At 35.1% G+C, this 19228-nt stretch overlaps 1 protein-coding gene across 1 annotated transcript in view; it reads left to right on the top strand.

The window, feature by feature from the left end:
• ADAMTSL1 (ADAMTS like 1) overlaps positions 1-19228 on the top strand; it is a 410929-nt gene that overhangs the window by 90073 nt on the left and 301628 nt on the right. The window contains exon 4 of the mRNA XM_004581085.3: positions 11334-11570. Within this exon, the coding sequence (XP_004581142.2) occupies positions 11334-11570 (237 nt within the window). The remainder of the gene's footprint in view (positions 1-11333; positions 11571-19228) is intronic.

Raw genomic sequence — 19228 nt, 5'->3', positions numbered from 1 at the left:
AGCTTCAGCTTTTAAGAGAAGTTTTGGTATCATAATGAAATTGAGTAGAAGATAAAGTTCTCCTAACTCTCTCTCTACTTATGTGCACAACCATGATTAACATCCTCCGCCACATCAATACCTTTGCTGTAATTGATGAACTCTGACATTGCCAATCATCATCACCCCAAAGTCAATAGTTCACATTGGGGTTCACTCTTCTTGTTCTTTCAGCACATTTTTGAAAATATGTAATGACATCCAAGGATACTTCAAAAAGATGTGGAAGTGGAAATAAAATATTAAATTATACTGTAGTCTTTTGAATTCTGTGCAGTTTTTTCATAATGTGCTTATTTCATAGACATTTTCAGTGTCTCTCTCAGTTGTCTGTCCACCAATGTAGTATTGTACATAACTGTGTCACTGCCCTGAAACCCTCTACACCTCCATCCTCAGACCAGGAGAGTCACCAGTCTTTGTACTATGTCTACAATTCTGCCTTTGCTAGGAGATGAGTGTTATTTTTTATTTTTTATTTTCCTACTTTAATCTTTCTTTGAGTGTTTGACATTTTGACTTGATCTTGGTCCTCTTTGATAACTTCAATCCATAGACTTGTTTCCCTCTCTCTTCTTGTTCATAGAGACTAGTAAACTAGAAAGGACTCAACAACTAGCAACCATCAGATCCCTCTAGAATCAACTTCCACAACTCTTCTGTACAGTTACGCTTCTTATTACATTTTGGTATCAGAGGAGACTTCCTTAGCAGCAGAGTTGTGTATTTAATACTTTTTACACTTTTATTTTTATTTAAATTTAGTATTTTTAAGTGACCTGTGGTGTTATGCTTCTTCAGAGTATCTAGTTCAATGTATTATTACATGTTGAAGTCCCTCCATTTGTTCTTTGACAGATGATAGTATGGTCCATCTGTTTGGTGCTTAACTCAGACTAGACCCATGGAATATGACATAGTCCTTCATGCTTTCAGTGTTTCATAAGACATGGGCAGAGAGATTAAATGTGTAGCAAATGTAAGAGGAGCCTGTGCCCAGAGTGTGGGGGAATCAGAGCGGAATCTGCCTGCTGCGTTGTGAGGGTAAGGAGCTGGAGAAGCAGCCTGAGAAGTGATACTGGACCTCTGAAAGAATCAGGAAAGGAAATAAGAGGAGGCCATATTGGTCAAGGTCAGCCAGAGGAGCCAAGTACAGAAAGAGTAACACATATTCCAACTGAGAGTGTGGGCTGGATGAAATGAGGTAGGAATAAGTGAGACTAGAAAACAGCCAAAGTTAGGTCACTTTCCTACAGAGAATTTCTGCAGTATTTGCTGCATTGCGACGATATATTGGAAGAAGGAAACACAGAAATGACTTGTCTCAAGATCTGTAAGAATTACAAGATTTGTGAAGAGTTCATGGAAGATGAAGTAAAAAGATTATTTTCTTTTGGCACAAACAAAATTTGAAATCCATGCCCACTTCTATTATAATGCACATTTTCATGAACTTTTGAAAAACCCTCATACTGATGGCTTGAGAGTGAGAAGCATTGTAGCATTCCTTTCCTTTTGTACTTTTTCCAGATTCAATATTAAGGGGAAACACAAAGAATAAGGATGTTGAATCTCTCCAAAATAATCCTCCCATTTCAAGGGTTTTTTTTCCCCTTTTGCCATTTTGCCTGTCATTCTGTCATTAGTATAAAAGCTTGATTTATGGTCTTCAGTGTCTATTTTTGCACTTTAAATTATAAGTACTATGAAGGCAAAGAGTACAACTGACATTCTAGCCTAGTGGTTGGTAAATATCTCTGTTGTTTAAATAGAGTAGTTTACAAAAGTCAATAAGGAGAAAGCACTATAAGTCACACAAACCTATGATAACTTTAACCTTGATAAAGTTAATCAGTTTGCTCTCTTCTGTATTTCTTTTTATGCACTGCCTACTAAAAGAAATGGAGCTTTACCAGAAGGAGAAAGGGAATATTGACCTAGGAGCATGTCTGGGCTGGTTTGTGGATGCCATACTTTAAGGTTCAAAGGATGACCTAAAAACAGTGTATTTTAAAAATCAGAAAATACATTTCTCTAATTCTTATTTTAGTTTCTTAAAACATATCCATGCTCCAAAATCAACAAATAAGGATTATGAGCACATATGAACAAAGCTGAATGCTGTTATCCATTAAACTTATTACCCAGCAAATTTGGCACATGATACTATCAAATTATGCTCATATGTTAAGAGATTCATAAAAGTCACTTTAATTAAAAAATGAGTTCTAGAGGCTAGAAACACGTGTTTTAACATATGGTTTGGAAACTATTGTTACCATACCTATGATTAAATTCTTAGAAACCCAAGATACTTATTTTATACAATATTAAAATATAGCATTAACCATAGTCTTGGGTGTCTAAACTATGGATTCTGATCCAGAAGTTGGAAACCCACTAGAAAAGAAAAGGAGTAGTCACTAAACTCTTTTCACTTGGCCCATAGTAACCTCACTTTCCTTCATGTGAATGTCTAAAAGAAAAATCCAGATTATCTTCATTGGTATTCTAGACAAGTGTGAAAACATCTTGTTTCCTTTATTTTGAAAATGTGACATAAGTGATTACTCTGTCTCTTGGCAGAATGACTTATAATAATGATCAAGATGAAGGGATCCAGAAAAAGAAATCCATTCTGTTCTATCAATTGGCAAATAGATGACTTTCTGTGTCACCTACCTGACTTGTAGCCTTCTCCTTCTTAAGATGTATCTTGAATCTTAATGTCATTCTTCAATAAATTGGTTAAATAGTCGAAGTGATCCAAGTAGGAGCATGGCCTTGACTTTGCGAGAACCTACTCAGATTAACCTTAAATTGTTTTCTACAAAATGTGTTTGTCAATGGAGTATCCAGAAGTATTTTATGTCATTTATAGTGCTGCCTTATTGCTTTTTAAATGCAACAGTTGATCATATACAGCATCAAGAAAACACAAAGTACTGGCAGAATCCAGTAATAGGCAAAAATAAGTTGAGCTTCAGGCAACATCAGGTGGATTATAAAGAGATTGGGAAAGACAGATGAAAAACAAAGAATGCTAGAGTTTATCCAAAACATCTCACATGACATTTGTGCTAGAACTTCCAAGTCCCAGGAAGCAACTTCAGCCTTCATATTTATCCTCCATTGCAATCTATCAAGCTCACACTTTCCCAGCTTGTAAATAGAAACACAAAGAATTTGTTTTGCAACACTGTCAAGCAGTAGTAGTGACTGCTTAAGTATTTATCTAAAATTTCTCCTCCACTCTAAGCTTTCTTCAACCTGACTCTCTACCACAAATATTTTGCTAAACACAGTCTGAGAACAAAACATTGTATAATTATGTGCTTGCAAAATGAAATAGTATGCCCTGTAACAAAAAGGGTAACAAATTACCTCTTTCACATATGATAATGTTTTGGAAGAGGAAGAGAACATTTATTTTAGACTAGAATAAAAAAAATCATAAAAATCTGAAATGCTGATTGATGTAAAGATGCTGCTAAATTGATTCTACTTCCAAAAAAGGGACTAAAAATAATAGAAAGCCTCAAGGAATGAATGCTTTCAAAATTGAGAGAATTTAAGAGTCTAACACGATAAACTACAACCAGTCTTGCAAATACCTTTGGGGAATTAGATTCCAAAAGTCTGCATTGTTCAAAGGAGAAAAAAATAAAAGTACTGAAATGAAAGCTACCCAAAGGGGGAAAAACATGAACCGTTCATAAGAAATGTTTTAAATGTTTTTACATAGATCAGCCCTTGAATGCCTGAAGCCATTAAAAACTACCAAGGCAAAACATTTCTTTGCAGATAGCAAAGCCTAAAGAGCTAGTAAGATTGTGCAGATAATTTACATTATCTTACATTTTGTATTTCCTGTATTTGGGTCTGAAGGAGCACACATATATCTTTGTCTAAAAACAGCAGATTAAAGCTATATAGAGAACCAGTAGCAAGTGAACCATTAGGAGGCACATTATAGGGCACATCCAAAACTTTCAATATGTGAGAAAGTTTCTGTATTATTTTACAAGATTAAAAAGTTGTAACGATATTGTTTTGTTGCCCATGAAAGTGAGACACAGTAAGCCAATCAGACACTGAATAATTTTCATAGATGTTCATTTCTTTTGAATGTGTTCTTTTCCAAAAGTACTGAGACATGTTGAGGTGCAAAAGGTGGCAGCGGCCAGCAAGGCAGAGGGGGAGAGGACATGGATTTTAACGAGGTGGCATTTAATAGACAATACTTAAACATTTCTTATTTTGTGCTAGGGGAAAGAACAGAAATAAGAAATTTAAAACTTATCTAATGTGGATGAAAATATGGTATTCCATGTCCCTTAATTCTGGCTTGAAAAGTCATTTGGCTTTTTTATAAAGGAAGAAAAATGAGCCAAGAATGGCATTTGCCTGCCATGGCACCACTCTCCAAAATCTACCCAGTTCCATTCTTTGCAGTCATAGTGATGTGTTGGAGATTTAAATATTATGTTCTTGAAATATAATAGAATTGTATCCATACAGACTGTCTAGACAGGGCAGGGACTATGTCTGTTTAATTTCATTTTACATAGCAGCTAGCAGTCTTGCACAAATAAATGCTTTTGATGATGATGTTGATGTTAGTATAAGCAGGTGGCCAAACTTTTAGTGGATAAAACTCAGTACCTCAGTGTTAGCATTTTATAGTGCATGCATATAAAAAAAACTGTTGTATAAAGTTTATAAATGTCTGGCTGTTTTTTGAATAATAAATGATTTCAGCACATTTTATTTTTCTTAATGTTGCCCTGTTAAAATTTGTTTACATGGAGGAGGAAATATCAGTCTGCCTATCCAGAAAATAGCAAGATTCCCTGCTCAATTTTTCCAGTTTCTTAAATGTTTTAGCACTCTTTAAACTTTAACAGAAAGAAAAATAAAAAGAGGTGTTGCATCAATTAGGAAACCATCATGATTTAAATTCTTTAAAGATTTCAGAAAAGAGAATCAGCGTTTACAAAATGAAAAATTACCTTTATTGCATTTATTTAACATGTTGGCTAGTCATTCCTTCAACAAATGTACCTGGCATGCAATTGAAAGCTAAATAGTCCGTTTATGGCCTCCTAGACATCAGGTTTTACTTGAAAGGCAGATGAAAATAAGTCAGCAAAATGCATAATTTATATGGAATATTTCATGCTGGTTAAGTGTTATGAAAAAGAGGAGAGGTGAGCAGGATAAAGATGCAGTGGTAGTAGGGTTGCAATTTTACATCATCCTTGAGATGGCTCCATTGAAAGGGGTTTTTTAGGACACAGACTTGGTGAAGTTGAGGTAATTTGCTACAATTACCTCTGCTTAAAGAGAACTTCAAGCAGAAGAGACAGAGAGTGCAGCAATCCTAAAATAAAAGGTCCACTGAAATGTTCAAGAGGTAGTGAAGAATTGAGGTGATTACAGCCAAAGCAAATAGGGAAGCAGGATGTGAAGGAGATGATCTCCTAGGTGAGGATTGTGCTTTTGCTCTGAATCAAATGAGGCACTGTTGCAGAGTTGTAGCAGAGAAGTGACATCTGCTTTAAGCTTCAATGCCATCATTCTAACCGCTATGTTGACAGAAGTTTCTAGTAAAGCAACAGCAGAAGAGAAATCAGGGAACTGCTGTGGGAGTGCAGAGCAGGTGTGATGGTGGCTTGGACATGGTTGTGGTCAGATTGTGCAGACTTTTGTGTTTTGAACTCAACTTCTTGATGAATTGGATGTGGAAAGTAAAGATGGTTCTAGGCAGTGTTTCTCAAAGTGTGTGGTTACCAAGCTAGCAATGTCAGCAACTTCTGGGAGATGCTTGAAATGCAAAATTCCTGGGCTTCACCCCAGATCTATTGAAATAGAAACTCTGTTGGATGAAGAGACAGCAATCTTGTGTTCTATCAGGCCCTCCAGGTTATTTTCATATATGCTTAAGTTTGAAAACTGCTACTACGAGGTTTTTGCCCCCAAGAAAACATTGAGTCCACATTAACTGGAAAAGGGGGAAGTAAGCAAATAAGGCAGTGGGGAACAGAATGGAAAGAGGAGGAAAGAACAGGGATCAATGGTGTTCATGATGATTTGTTGATGCCTTAGGTACCCAGAATATGAGTAAACAGTTGTATGTATGTAGTCATAACTTGGTGTCCATGGAGGCTTTGTTGCAGGAACCCTTTGGGATATCCAAATCCACTGATTGTTATGTCCCTTATACAAACTGGTATAGTATCTGCATATAACCTATGTTATTTAATTATGTCCAGATTATTTCTAAAATGGATTCAATGTAAAGTTTATATTAGTGGTTCATACACTTATTGCTTAGGAAATAATAACAAGAAAAAAAGAATCTGTACATGTTCACTGCAGATGCAATTTGTTGAAGTATTTTCCATTCATGGTTGGTGGAATCCTTGAGTGTGGAAGCTTCACAAATGAAGTGCCAACTGTATATGGATGTAAATTCGTGACAGAGGAGTATCTGAGTTTGAAATTGAAACTTAAATATTGATTATGTTTCTGAGGATAAAATATAATAGATTGGCACATATTAAGGGATGTTTACTGCTCAGTGATTTCATATTAACTTTAAATAAAGAAACAAATTCTCAGTAATGAAGACTAACATAAATTTAACAAGTAATCCACTATTTGCATAAACATGCTAGGACATTGATTGAAAAACTTTAATGGAATATTTTTCTAAAGCTTCCATCCATTTATTCCTATAATAAACTTCTATGAAATCATATATGATCACTTCTTACTGTGTTTGCTTCAGGTAATTAATATTCCTAATATTTTAGGGGTAAAACAAGATTTTAGAAGTCATAAAGTAGCAGATAAATTTTGTGTTATATTTTTATGAAAAAAAGTGTCAATTCAGAGTTAGAAGATAGAATAGATGCCTTACCAAGCAATTCTATTTTTTTCCTACTTTCTGTAAAGTGCATATATTAGGACAGTAAAGAGAGGTGGTATAGAGTTTAGGACAGTTCTAGAAGAAGAAAACACAGTGAGAAAACAGATTTTTTCCTTTAAAGATTTGTTTACTTAGTTATTTAGTTAGTTGAAAGGTAGAGCAACACAAAACGAGGGAGAGTCCAAGGCTGAAGCCAGACCAGCAACTCCATCCTCTTTTACCCCTTGCATGGTAGGAGTCCAAGCATCTGAACTATCATCTGCTGTCTTCTCAGACACAGCAGCAGGAAGCTGGATTCCAGGCAGACCAACCAACACCTGAACCAGAACTTAAGTATATAGGATGTAGCATCAGAAGTAGAGGCTTCACCCACTTGTACTACAACCCTGACCCCAGGATAGATTTTTCCCAGTTACTACAGTTTGTGTAGTCACCTAAAATTAATTGCCAGTGATTTTTTTGGTACTATTAACTATTAATGTCAACTCTGTGAATAAAAGCATAGACACAGAATATAACATTTCTACCATGGCATTCATGCAAGGAGTTCAGTGAAGCAACATACATATTGGAACAGACCAACTACTGAATATTAAGAGCAGAGGAAGGCAAAGCAATGCCCCTCTGAAAGGAAAATGTCTCTCCTATAAAGAATAAAAAATAGAAGTAATGCTTCTCATGAATCTGAATCATATATATATATTTTTTTCAAACTCATTTTAAAGGCCTTTCATTTGCTGCCACTGTAGCTACTGAGATAGTATCTCTTGCACCTCACTCAGTGACAACACTCTGGGAAGCTGACCTTTTTCTGTCCCTCAGTGTAATATGATCTACCTGTCATCATCAGGGGACATCTGGGATCCATCTTATCTTCCCCACTGGCTAGTTGATTAATCAGAAAATGTTTTGAATTGGATTCATAGATGGCAGAACTCCATGGATTTTCTGAATTAATTATATTGGGAGCAAATAAAAGGTCAGAAAATTTTTATTTAAACAAAATTTATTATATAGTTTGGATAGAAAAAGTGGATAGGATATTTAAAATTGGAGAGGAAAAACTGTTATTCTCAAATGGCTAACTACAGTAATTCATCAGCTTATCTGATTATCTCAGAGAAAACACTGTTAGAATGTAGACTGCACAGAGATGTCAAGCCACAGGTGTTAGTTTGTTGGAACTAGGTAGGAAATCAGAGCGAACAACATGGAGTACTTTTTCTTGCTCCATTTTTACTGAATGGTGATTCTGGAGATATGTAAAAGTCTAGAAATAGGAATTTATTCCTATATTATGATTTTTTTTGGCCAAGTTTCTGCCAGGAGCATGGCTCAGATAATCCTGGACTTGTTAGTACTTTTTTCTTCATCTTCTGAAAAGCCAAGTTCTGTGCAAAAATATATAAAGCATAATTCATTTTATTCTTCACTTAAAATATCTCAGTTGAAAGCTTATTATTCCCATCACTAATGTTTATGAGAGCAGAAATCTCACATTACAGCAGTTAAGCACATTCTACATCAGTATATTTTGGGGAAAACCTCCTCTTATGGTCACGACAGATCAACAGATGACTTGCTGTATCTACCATAAAACATCTCTTCAGAAGCTGCTATCTCACATGACGCAAAGGAAGAAGTGTCAAGTATTTCAAAACAGAGCATCAGTTACTAAATATGACTTTTATGAAGTTCACAAAGTATAGTATGAGGCACATTGTGGCATAGTATAAGTCTTAGGATGCTAGCATCCTGTGTCGGAATACCTGGTTTGAGTCTGAGCTACCATTCCTTAAACCCAACTTTCTGCTGATGTAATCTTAGTGAGCAGCAGGTGATGGCTCATGTAGTTGGATCCCTACCACCCACAATAGATTTCCAGATAGAATTTGGGGGCTCTGGATTCGGCCTGATTCAGCTCTGACTGTGATAGGCACTTGGAGAGTCAATTAGGACCTGGAAGATCTCCCCCCCACCTCAGCCACACTACCTTTCAAATAAAATAAAGTAAGTAATTTTTTAAAAAAGAATTATAGAAGTTTCATGGACCAATTAAAAGCTAAAAACTTTTATGTGGCAAACCTCTATACATGTAAGAGTTATTGTTATTAGAATACTTGTGGAACAAGAGGCTACAATGGCTGTGCTCAAATTTCTACCCCTTCTGCTGTATCATACCAGATGTATTATATGTTCAGTGAATGTTCTGAACTGTGTATAAGATGTTTGGGGTTCAAACGGTGTTTTGCCAAATCCTTCTTCCCTTAATTTTTAAACATGAATATTCCAAGGGAAATTTGATTCATATGTTTCTGATTCATTTACACTTAAATCATCAAAATATTATTTTGTTAGAGCTATTTGAAATCTAAGGAGCTTTCTGAATCTGTTGACTTCTTAATTCCTTTCCTTAAAACAGGAAGTAGATTTTTTTACCAAGTACAAACAAACTCAGACATTAGAAAGATTCAAGTTCAGGTTCCAAATTTGAACTCTAGGATTTAAGCACATTCACAACCACAAAATTGTGTTTTCCTGTCTCTACAAAATAAAGTAGAAAGGAAAAGCAGTAGTGATCAGAGTAAAGGCATTGATGACCATTTTTCTAAGAGATGTTTCTAAAAGATGTTTCTCCAGTTAGGAAAAGGTCATAAACCTGAAGTAAATGTTCTCAATGCCATTAGATATAAGATCATTGCAAACAAGAATGACGGTCTGCATGTTGATTCTGTATGATGTCTAGATATGTCATCTGCTTTTCCTACAGAAGAAAAGACCCAAAGGTCATTTAACTTTATGCTTTAGTAGTTATATCATTAGATACTTTTAGTTGAACTTATGTTTTTGAAATAATGGAAAAACAAACACATTTTTTCACACCAAGGGGTTTGTTAAGAGAGTCTGGAGTTTTGTGTCTGTGCTATGATATAGCATCATTGACTTTAAAATGTAATTGGCACGATTTCCTTGGAAACAGAAAGAAAAATTATCTCTGTTTCATACCAAGAGACTTTAATTACATCTTACTCTTATTATTTGAAGGCAAAGGTGATTCAACCTAACCTAAAATTCCCTTGTAGCTGGTCCACTAATATATATATAAACTGAAGGTTTATGAGAGGTATTTGGGGCCATTCCACGTTCTAAAATCTCTCCATGCACTGGTTTACTGTATCCTCTTCATTATTTCTTGTACTACTTACTAATGATATACTTTCTGAGGATTTGATAATTTTTATGCAAATGAAGATTTTTGCTTGAATATTTTAAATTAAATGATCAGTTTCATAGTGGAAATTCCCATGCAATGACCACCAAGCAAACATGCAGATGATAAAAATCTAAATATCTTAAATCTACTAACAGGAAAGCAACATTGTGACAGACATAGTAGTGTCTCCGATGGGAACATTTAGGGAAAAAAAAAAAAATATATATATATATATATATATATATATATATATATATATATATCAAGTATGAGGACTGTGGTTCACTACAGTGCTACTGTAGTGTAGAAGTTAGTAACTGAGTTCTAGGAAGATATTCACACAATTTATAAACTAGACAAAGTGTTGTCTTTGCAACATGAGTCAGCAAAGATATAGTATTACATTTATTTATCCATGTTCTAAGAACAGATGGAACAATCCCTTAGACCACTTCCTTTCATTTATATAGTCTGTCATGGTTTCAAACAACTAATCTATTTTGTGATATATAGTGTGGTGTTGCTGGTTTAATTTTTTTTGCTTGATTTCTCACAATAAAGAAGTATGTGACATATAAAACATACATGTTTTATTTGTTTATTAAGTTTTTAAAGATTTTAAATTGTACTCTATAATTTCAGAAACTAACAGGTCATCAATTGTAATCACACTTTTCAGATAATAGTAACAGTCATCTGAACCTTGTGGATTATTTTCCTTTATTGCACTGTTTTATGTGTACACACACATATATGTGTGAGTATATGTATGCATATATATATGAACAGTAAAATAACTGATATCTTATATTTTAATGATTTCATGTTCATTCCAAAAATGATTAGTACATTTTAACTTGCTTTAAAAAAACGTTGCTTCCTGAAATATCAAAGCCTTATATGCTATGTTGCTAAGGTTTCCAAAGTCAAGAATACTGTTTCATAAAATAGAGAAATGCTGTTCTGTGAATGTTTGCTTTGAGATTCAAATAATCATAGAGTCCTCCAACATGATGTGTAGGGCCTGTTGTCATGACCAGGATCCTTTCTAGAATTTCTAACACCTAAACAGGCCACATAGCTGCTCCCATTTTTCATTTGGAACTGTCTTCTTAGCATGGATTTGTGCTGCTTCTTTTTCTCCAGGACTGCCCACCAGAAGCAGGTGATTTCCGAGCTCAGCAGTGCTCAGCTCATAATGATGTCAAGCACCATGGCCAATTTTATGAATGGCTTCCTGTGTCTAACGACCCTGACAACCCATGTTCACTCAAGTGCCAAGCCAAAGGAACAAACTTGATTGTTGAACTAGCACCTAAAGTCTTGGATGGAACTCGTTGCTATACAGAATCACTGGATATGTGCATCAGTGGATTATGTCAAGTAAGTTTGGATTTCTTTACTTCTGTTTGTCCAGAAAGTTCTAATATAGCTTCACTAACTGCATTACTCAGTGTTATCTCTCTTAGAATTTATAAATGTCAGCAAACTTGAAAAATTAAGTTTAATTTTACTTAAATATGCAATTGCTGCATTTTGTGTTAACGAAAAGTAGATCAGAGGGTTTTTTTCTTATGTGAGTGTCACTTGAATATGAATTAATGAGAATCCTTGGGTATTGTGTATAACTTACACACTAGACTTTAAAATTGCCCCTGAATGAGTTTTTTTGTGTAAGCATGTGAGTGCATGTTTGTTTGGAAGCATTCATTTTAATCTACCTAGGAATTCAAAAAAAGTTCAGGTGAAATTAACTCTAAAATCTCCAAGTAAACTGTAAGAGAACTTATTTCTCCTTTAATGTAACTCCTATTGTGTTGAAAACATAAAATAATTCAGATAGGTAAATCTTTAAAACAGGAATGCAAAAAGGTTTGATCACTGAAGAGGACTTGCAGATGATTAACAAGTACATAGAAAAAATGCTATTCATCAAGGAAGTAAAAATCAAAACTATGATGAGCTAGTGCTTCACACCAGTAAGACTGCTTACCAAAAAAGGAAAATAGAAAAAAAGTATTGGTGAGGATGTGAGAATAGCAGAACCTACATGGTTGATGCAAATTTGAAAAGCCCATGCAAAGTTTCCTCCAAAAACTAAAAAAAGAGAGCAACCATATTCCCTAGTAATCCGAGTCCTTAGTCTACATCCAAGAGAAGTAAAATCCATCTGTCATTCAGACATCTATACCCCCATGTTTATTGTAGCCAAGAAATGGAAACAATCTATGTATCCATTCACTAATGACGGCACATAAAAAATGTCGTACGTATATACAATAGGATATTATTCAGTCATAAAAAGGGATGACATCTCACCATTTAAAAAAAAAATGGATAGAACCAGAGTCGTTATCTTAAATGAAACAAGCCAAAGCACAGACAGACACATAGCAGATGATGTCATTTGTATACAGGGCCTAAAAGATATCTTGCAAAATTGAAAATATTGTGACGGTTTGACAAAGGATGGGAAGGAAGTGACGACAGTGGGGATGGGGAATGGTTGGTTGGAAGGATACTAGTTTATAGAAAGGTAAGAGTAAGAAGTTTTGGAATTCTACTAAAGGGATATATAGATACTGTTAATGTATATTTCTCCATTGAAAAAGAAACTGCAAGATTAGATTTTTAATGTTTTCACTATAGAAAATGCTAAATGCTTGAATATATGTATATATACACATACATACATATATTCATATATGGCATTACATAATGTATATATGTAAGGAAGTACCCTTTAGAATTTTTATGTCTGTTAAAATTTAAATATATAAGATTTATTTCATTTGTATTATCAACTAATAAAGTTCCACTTGGAATAGGGAGTTAGTAAAATGAGAAACAATATATTTGCCCTTCAATTGTCAACTTTACTTTTAGATATATATTTTGAATTAGGATGATAAGCATATTTTTGCAGATGAACAACTGCTAATATTTTGTGTTTTTCTTGAAAATGCACTTTTATGTTTTACAAAGTAGATATTTTTGGTTATTTGCCCTTCTCAAGATGATTTTGATATGAAATGTTCTCTCTCTTTAGAATCTTAAATATCCCGGCTAGCAATATATGACAAAATATTAAAATATTTCAATGCCTTGTATTTCAAAATCACCTATTTATTTACACCTTAAACTGATATTCAGATATAAAAGAGAAACTATAGTATAAATTGCTAAGGAGAGACAATGATAGGCAAGGTTTATGAGCATAAGTGTGGGAGGGTTTACACCCAAAATGGCCACAACAGCCTGGGCCGGGCCAGTCTAAAACCAGAATCCTGGAACTCTAACAGGATCTGCTGCATGAGTAACAGAGGTCTACATCCCGTGCAAGCCTTCTGCAGCTTGCCCAGGTTCTTTAGCGGGGAGCTGGATCAGAAGCACAACAATCAGGATTTCACAAGTGGCAACTTAACCCACTGTGCCGCAATACTGGTCCCTGAAAACACTTCATAGGATGTAATGGTAATATAGAACTCCGCCATATCAAAGCTGGGAAGGACCTTAGTTATGGTGTCCATTAAAGCTTCAGAAATAGTAGAGACTTTTGAAGCAAGGAGTTCCAGAAAATGGGCTGTGTTTAGGAAATTACAAATAGAAGAACAGTAGTTCTTTAAGTATATACCTTGTTTGAGTAAAGGAAGAAAAATGTCTACTTTGTAGATGAAAAGCTAAGGACTAGAAAATTTGAATGATCCTCTGAAAGTTACATGCTTGGTCACGGCAGAAATTCCAGGTCTCCTCTTAGCCAGTCCAATGTTGTTTTTACCGTATTACTGCCAAATAAACCAAAATAAGCAAGACAGGGCAGTAATTAGGTTTCATTTGTTTCTATTGTATGGGAGTTCAGCATGACATGTTTTTTTCTGGACTGTTCCTGCCAGCTGGCTTCATGTTTCTTGGCAATTGAAAGAGAATCCTATCTCAACAACTAAAGAATAAATTTTATATAGAGTAGTTGTTGAGTGATCTTGCTGGCCGTTGGGCTACAAGTATAAACCTGCCTCTTTAGCTTAGATTGTTATGAGTCTGACACATTAGATTTGGAGGCAAAGGTAAAGTAGACCATGTTTGAAAAGAATTATAATTTGCATGTAGAAATTATGCCTGGTTATTCTTTCTTTTCTTTTTTTTTCTTTTCTTTTTCTTCCTTTCCTTCTTTTTGTTTTTTGTTAGAGGAAATAATATGGTAAAGCTAATGGGGAAATTTTTGTCTACATTTCAGAACTAGCAAGTAGTTTAGTTTGGCTGGCAAACAGGCTAGCTCTCAACTGTACAGAGTAAAAAGAAAGAGGGAGACTGGAAGAAAATCACAAAAATTTCAATGGCAGACAAGATTCCATGTTGGACTTTGATGGGCAAAAAGACATAAACTTTTCTTCAGAAAGAATATTCAATAAGAAGCTTAAAGCAGAAAGCTTTGGAAGTGAACAGACCAGTCAAGTGGAGGCTCAGAGCAGCCAAAGTTATGGCCACATGTGAGAGTGTGCAAGGGAACTGCCAGCAGGAACAGAGACTGAGTGTAAAACCAAGAATGAATGAATGAATGAATGAAAGAAAGAAAGAAAGAGAAAGGGAAGAGAGGAAGGAAGGAAGGAAGAGAGGGAGGGAGGGAAGGAAGGAAAAGAAACTCATTTTAGGATTCTGAGAAAGAAAGAGAAAGAAGAGAAAAGAAAAAGGGACAGGAAGAGAGATAAAGAGAAAAGGAAGGAAGGAGAGAAAGAGTGAGAGAGAGAGAGGGAAGGAGGGTAGGAAGGAAAAGAAACTTACCTTAGGATTCTGTTTGTAGCCAAACAAATGAGTCACTTATAGATTACTTGGAATTTGGTTGTTTAACAAACTCTGTGTATGATTTTCCTGGTTCTCTACATTTCAGTCAGAGGAAAATGGGAATACCTCACCTGATAATTCACCTAAAAATGATTAGCAAACTATAAGTGCTATAATTCAGAAAATACAGAAATGGAAAATATATTAAAGTAGTGGTTTCTTATATGATATTCTTTAATGCTATAACATTTCAAAGCAGTTTACAGAATAATAAGTGGGCATTTGGGTCAGCAGTCAAGTCACTCCTTGGGATGCCTGCATCTCACAGTGCCTAGGTTCAAACCCCAACTCTGTCTTCCTCTCTGTCTCTCCTCCTCTCTGTATATCTGACTTTGTAATAAAAAACAAAAACCCCAACTCTGCTTCCAATTTTCCTTTTCTGGTAATGCCTGTCCTGGGAGGCAGCAAATCATCATTTGGTTGGTTACTGGAGTTCTTGCCACCTGTAAGAGAGATCCAGATGGTCCAGGTCCTGACTTCAGGGTAGCCCAACTCTGACTGTTGCCAGTATCTGGGGAGTGAACCAGTAGAAGAAAACTCTCCAAGACTGTCAATCTGTCTGTCTGTATGTATGTCCGAATCTTTGCTTTTCAAATTAATAGTAAAAAATTAAGTGATTTACAGAATAAGTTAACTTCCCAGTTGAGTAAAGACTTTCAAAAACAGAGATCTTACACCTTATCCTTTCATCATCATCATTTCATAATCAAAATGCTTCATCTTCCCACCCTGATCAACCATGTAATCATTATTAAAAAATGAAATTTATTTTAAAAAGAAACTAATTTTGGAATAAAAGTTCTTTAAATTCAGTAGTTTGCCTACATAGTTTTTATTATGAGAAAGTTACTATCTTTTTTTTAAGATTTATTTATTTTATTACAAAGTCAGATACACAGAGAGGAGGAAAGACAGAGAGGAAGATCTTCCGTCAGGTGCAGGGTCCCAAAGCTTTGGGCCATCCTCGACTGCTTTCTCAGGCCACAAGCAGGGAGCTGGATGGGAAGTGGAGCTGCCAGGATGAGGACTGGCGCCCATATGGGATCCCAGGGCATTCAAGGCAATGACTTTAGCCGCTAGGCCACGCCGCCGGACCCGAAAATTACTATGGTAAGCATTTTTTCCTCTCCCGAGTTTAGGAAGTGTCATTAACAGTACTTCAAAGACCAATGTTTGGAAAGCAATGCCTTTGAGGCCTGAAATATATCACTGTATTCAGTTGTGCTAACTTCCCAGGATCTCAAAACTAGTTGTGACAAACTAGAATTCTAGGAGTGCCAATGTTTACCAGCATTTTTATTTTTTTTACTGCTCCTGATGTTATTTGTCAGAATATGCTCCAGAGGCCAAATATTATCCAGCTTTAACTCTGACATTAATGCTGCAAAAACAGTAGGTTGACTGGTTATACCTCTTCACATCTCCTTCCTGGAACCTGGCAGTTGTCCCCAGGGGTTGTTCTATGTTGGTATCATTCTCTATCTAGATGTCAGACCATTATCCTAAATCAGATGAAGTCAGAGATAAGCACACTTGTCAGAGTTTGCAGTAAGGACGGAGCTCAGCAATCGTGCTGCTTAGGAAGAAATCAAAGCTTCACCACTCTAGTGTGTGACTTTAAATGAATTTCTAAGCAGCACTTTCCTCATCTGAAAAATCAGACTAGCAATTGTAATAATATGATAGAATCTCTGTGAAGATTAAGTCACCAATTACATTCATAATGCTTACTGTGACATTGATAACTACTAGCTATTAGTCTTAGTAATATCCAAGTATTCTTCCTTGTGATAGTTCTGAATGCAAGATTCAACTAATTACACCATGCCCCAAATAAAAGATTTTGACTTCCCAATGAATGAATAGACATTCTGTTATATTCTATTATATTCCTATATTCCTATTGCAGCCATATTTTGGTAATAGCTCCACCTTATACCATTTTCAACTCCTGATCCAGGGCAGTTAATTACATCCTGTACAGAGTTAATGAGCCATCACAAATAGGATCAGCTCTGTTAGTTCTGCTCTTATTCATTTATTTCCATTATCCAAATTACTCCTTTGTATTTGTTGTAAAGCACCAAGTCTGTTTCTGTTTTAAATATATAGAGTAGCATAAATTACAGATAGAATATATTCTGCTGTTAAAAAATCTTGAGGTTATTTTTGAAAGCAAAAGAAAAGTACTTTGTTTCCTAATTAAGTAAATTCATTAATGTGCATATATATAAATATATATCTAAAGAAAAGTTCTGATTATACACTGTACCTATCCCCATGAATTTGAATATTTATAATGTTTCATGCTGCTATTTCAGAAAATAAATTCAAAAAGAAGAGGGAGAGTTCTTTCAAGTAATGCCTTATATAATATTGTTTTAAATGAATAAGACAGTAAAGAAATAAGCATTAAATGTAGTCTTAGAAGGATTTTGATGTGTATACTTTTTTCTGGTAACATTAAAGTGAACCATACTTTTAACAGAGAAGTTCTTTTCATTTTAATAATTCCTGTGGTGAGTAGTTTGAAGTGAATTGAATGGAATGATTATTTCTCCATCTCTGTGACCTAAGTCACTAGTATCAAATGACCAACAGTTATTCCAGAGACGGTGATGTCAGAAACAAGGAGTTGGACACTTTTTTGTTTCGGATTGTGTGATCTAATTCCACGTGGAAGCATAGTGTGACTTAAAATACTTAGTGTGTACCCTTGTTCAGTTGGTCCTTTGGCAATCTGCCATATGCTGTGTAGTAAGGATATAAAGTTGAAGGGCCCGCATGATGGCTGAATTGATGAATCCTCTGTCTGCCAGTGCTGGCATCCCGCAAGACACCAGTTCCTATGCAGCTGCTCTGCTAACCATTCAACTTCCTGCTTGTGGCCTGGGAAAGCAGGGGAGGATGGCTCAAGTCCTTGGGTCTCTGTACCGTGTAGGTGACCCGGAGGAGGATTCTGGCTTCGAATTGGCTCAGCTCCAATCATTGGTGCCCTCTAGGGAGTGAATCAGCAGGTGGAAGATTTCTCTGTCTCTCCTTTATTCTTTAAATCTGCCTTTACAATAAAAATAAACTGAATATTTTTTAAAGTTGAATAAAATATCTTCCTTTAGGGATGATGTACTTACAGCATTATGAAAATTCAATAATTTGCTCTTTTGTTTTAATTTCACAAATGTCTGCCAAGGACTGTATCAAGTACCAACACATAAATGAGTGGGTAAAAAAAGGTGCATTTCCTGCCTCCCTAAATCTATGCACTGAGGAGGAATAGAACAAGGGTGTATCAGAGCACATATAGTAACTATACTGTAAATTCCCTCACTGCAAAGAGGATATTCTTTCTAAAACATAGGTTTGGCTTCACTGTTAACTTTGTTTGAAATAGTTCAGCTGTACACCACATAAAGACTAGGATTTTAATTTTCATTAATAGTCAAATAATTTTTAAAATTTATGTATTATATTCAAAATTTTAAAATATTTTTATTTTTCATGATACAGTTCCTTAGGTTCAGGGATTTTTCCTTCCATCCTCCCTCAGCCTCACCCCCTCCAGTATTTTCCTCAATAATAATAGTATAGTCCTTCAAAAAAATCCAAAAGTCCATCATTCTGTGCTTTAAGCCAAATTATTAAAAATAATGTCAATAATAAATTTAGTAGTTGATACATTTATATAGTAATTTTCATGGATCAAGGAAGCTTTATAGCTCAACTAAGTTAAGTTTCATAACCACCATATAAGCATTATATTTTCCTCAAAATATTAATTTACAAATGAGAATGCTGTGATATTGTAACATTGAACAATCTGCCCTAATAATAAATCCATAACTGAGGAATTAGAACTCAAACCCAAATATAACTTATATTTTCCCCTTTCTGCCCCTATTTTATTTTATTCACCTTTTAAAATTTTATTTATTTGTTTGTTATTCCATGATACAGTTTCATAAGCTCTGAGATTTTGTTTTCCCTCTCCAAAAGCTCTCACCCAGACTGATTTTCCCCATGTCCTTAAAATAGCATAGTCCTTCACAATCAGTCATAACTCTATCATTCTGCTATTTTAGTGTATCCTGACCTACTAGGCATAAACAGTGGCAGAGAGTCCAGGATCCTATTGTCAAGATACATTCAACAGTTTTATTGGGAGTTTGATTTGGAAGTAGAGATGCACACTGCATTATATCTTA

Source organism: Ochotona princeps, chromosome 14 (assembly GCF_030435755.1).
Source record: "Ochotona princeps isolate mOchPri1 chromosome 14, mOchPri1.hap1, whole genome shotgun sequence".
NCBI lineage: Eukaryota > Metazoa > Chordata > Mammalia > Lagomorpha > Ochotonidae > Ochotona > Ochotona princeps.
This window is presented reverse-complemented; position numbering and strand designations above follow the sequence as displayed.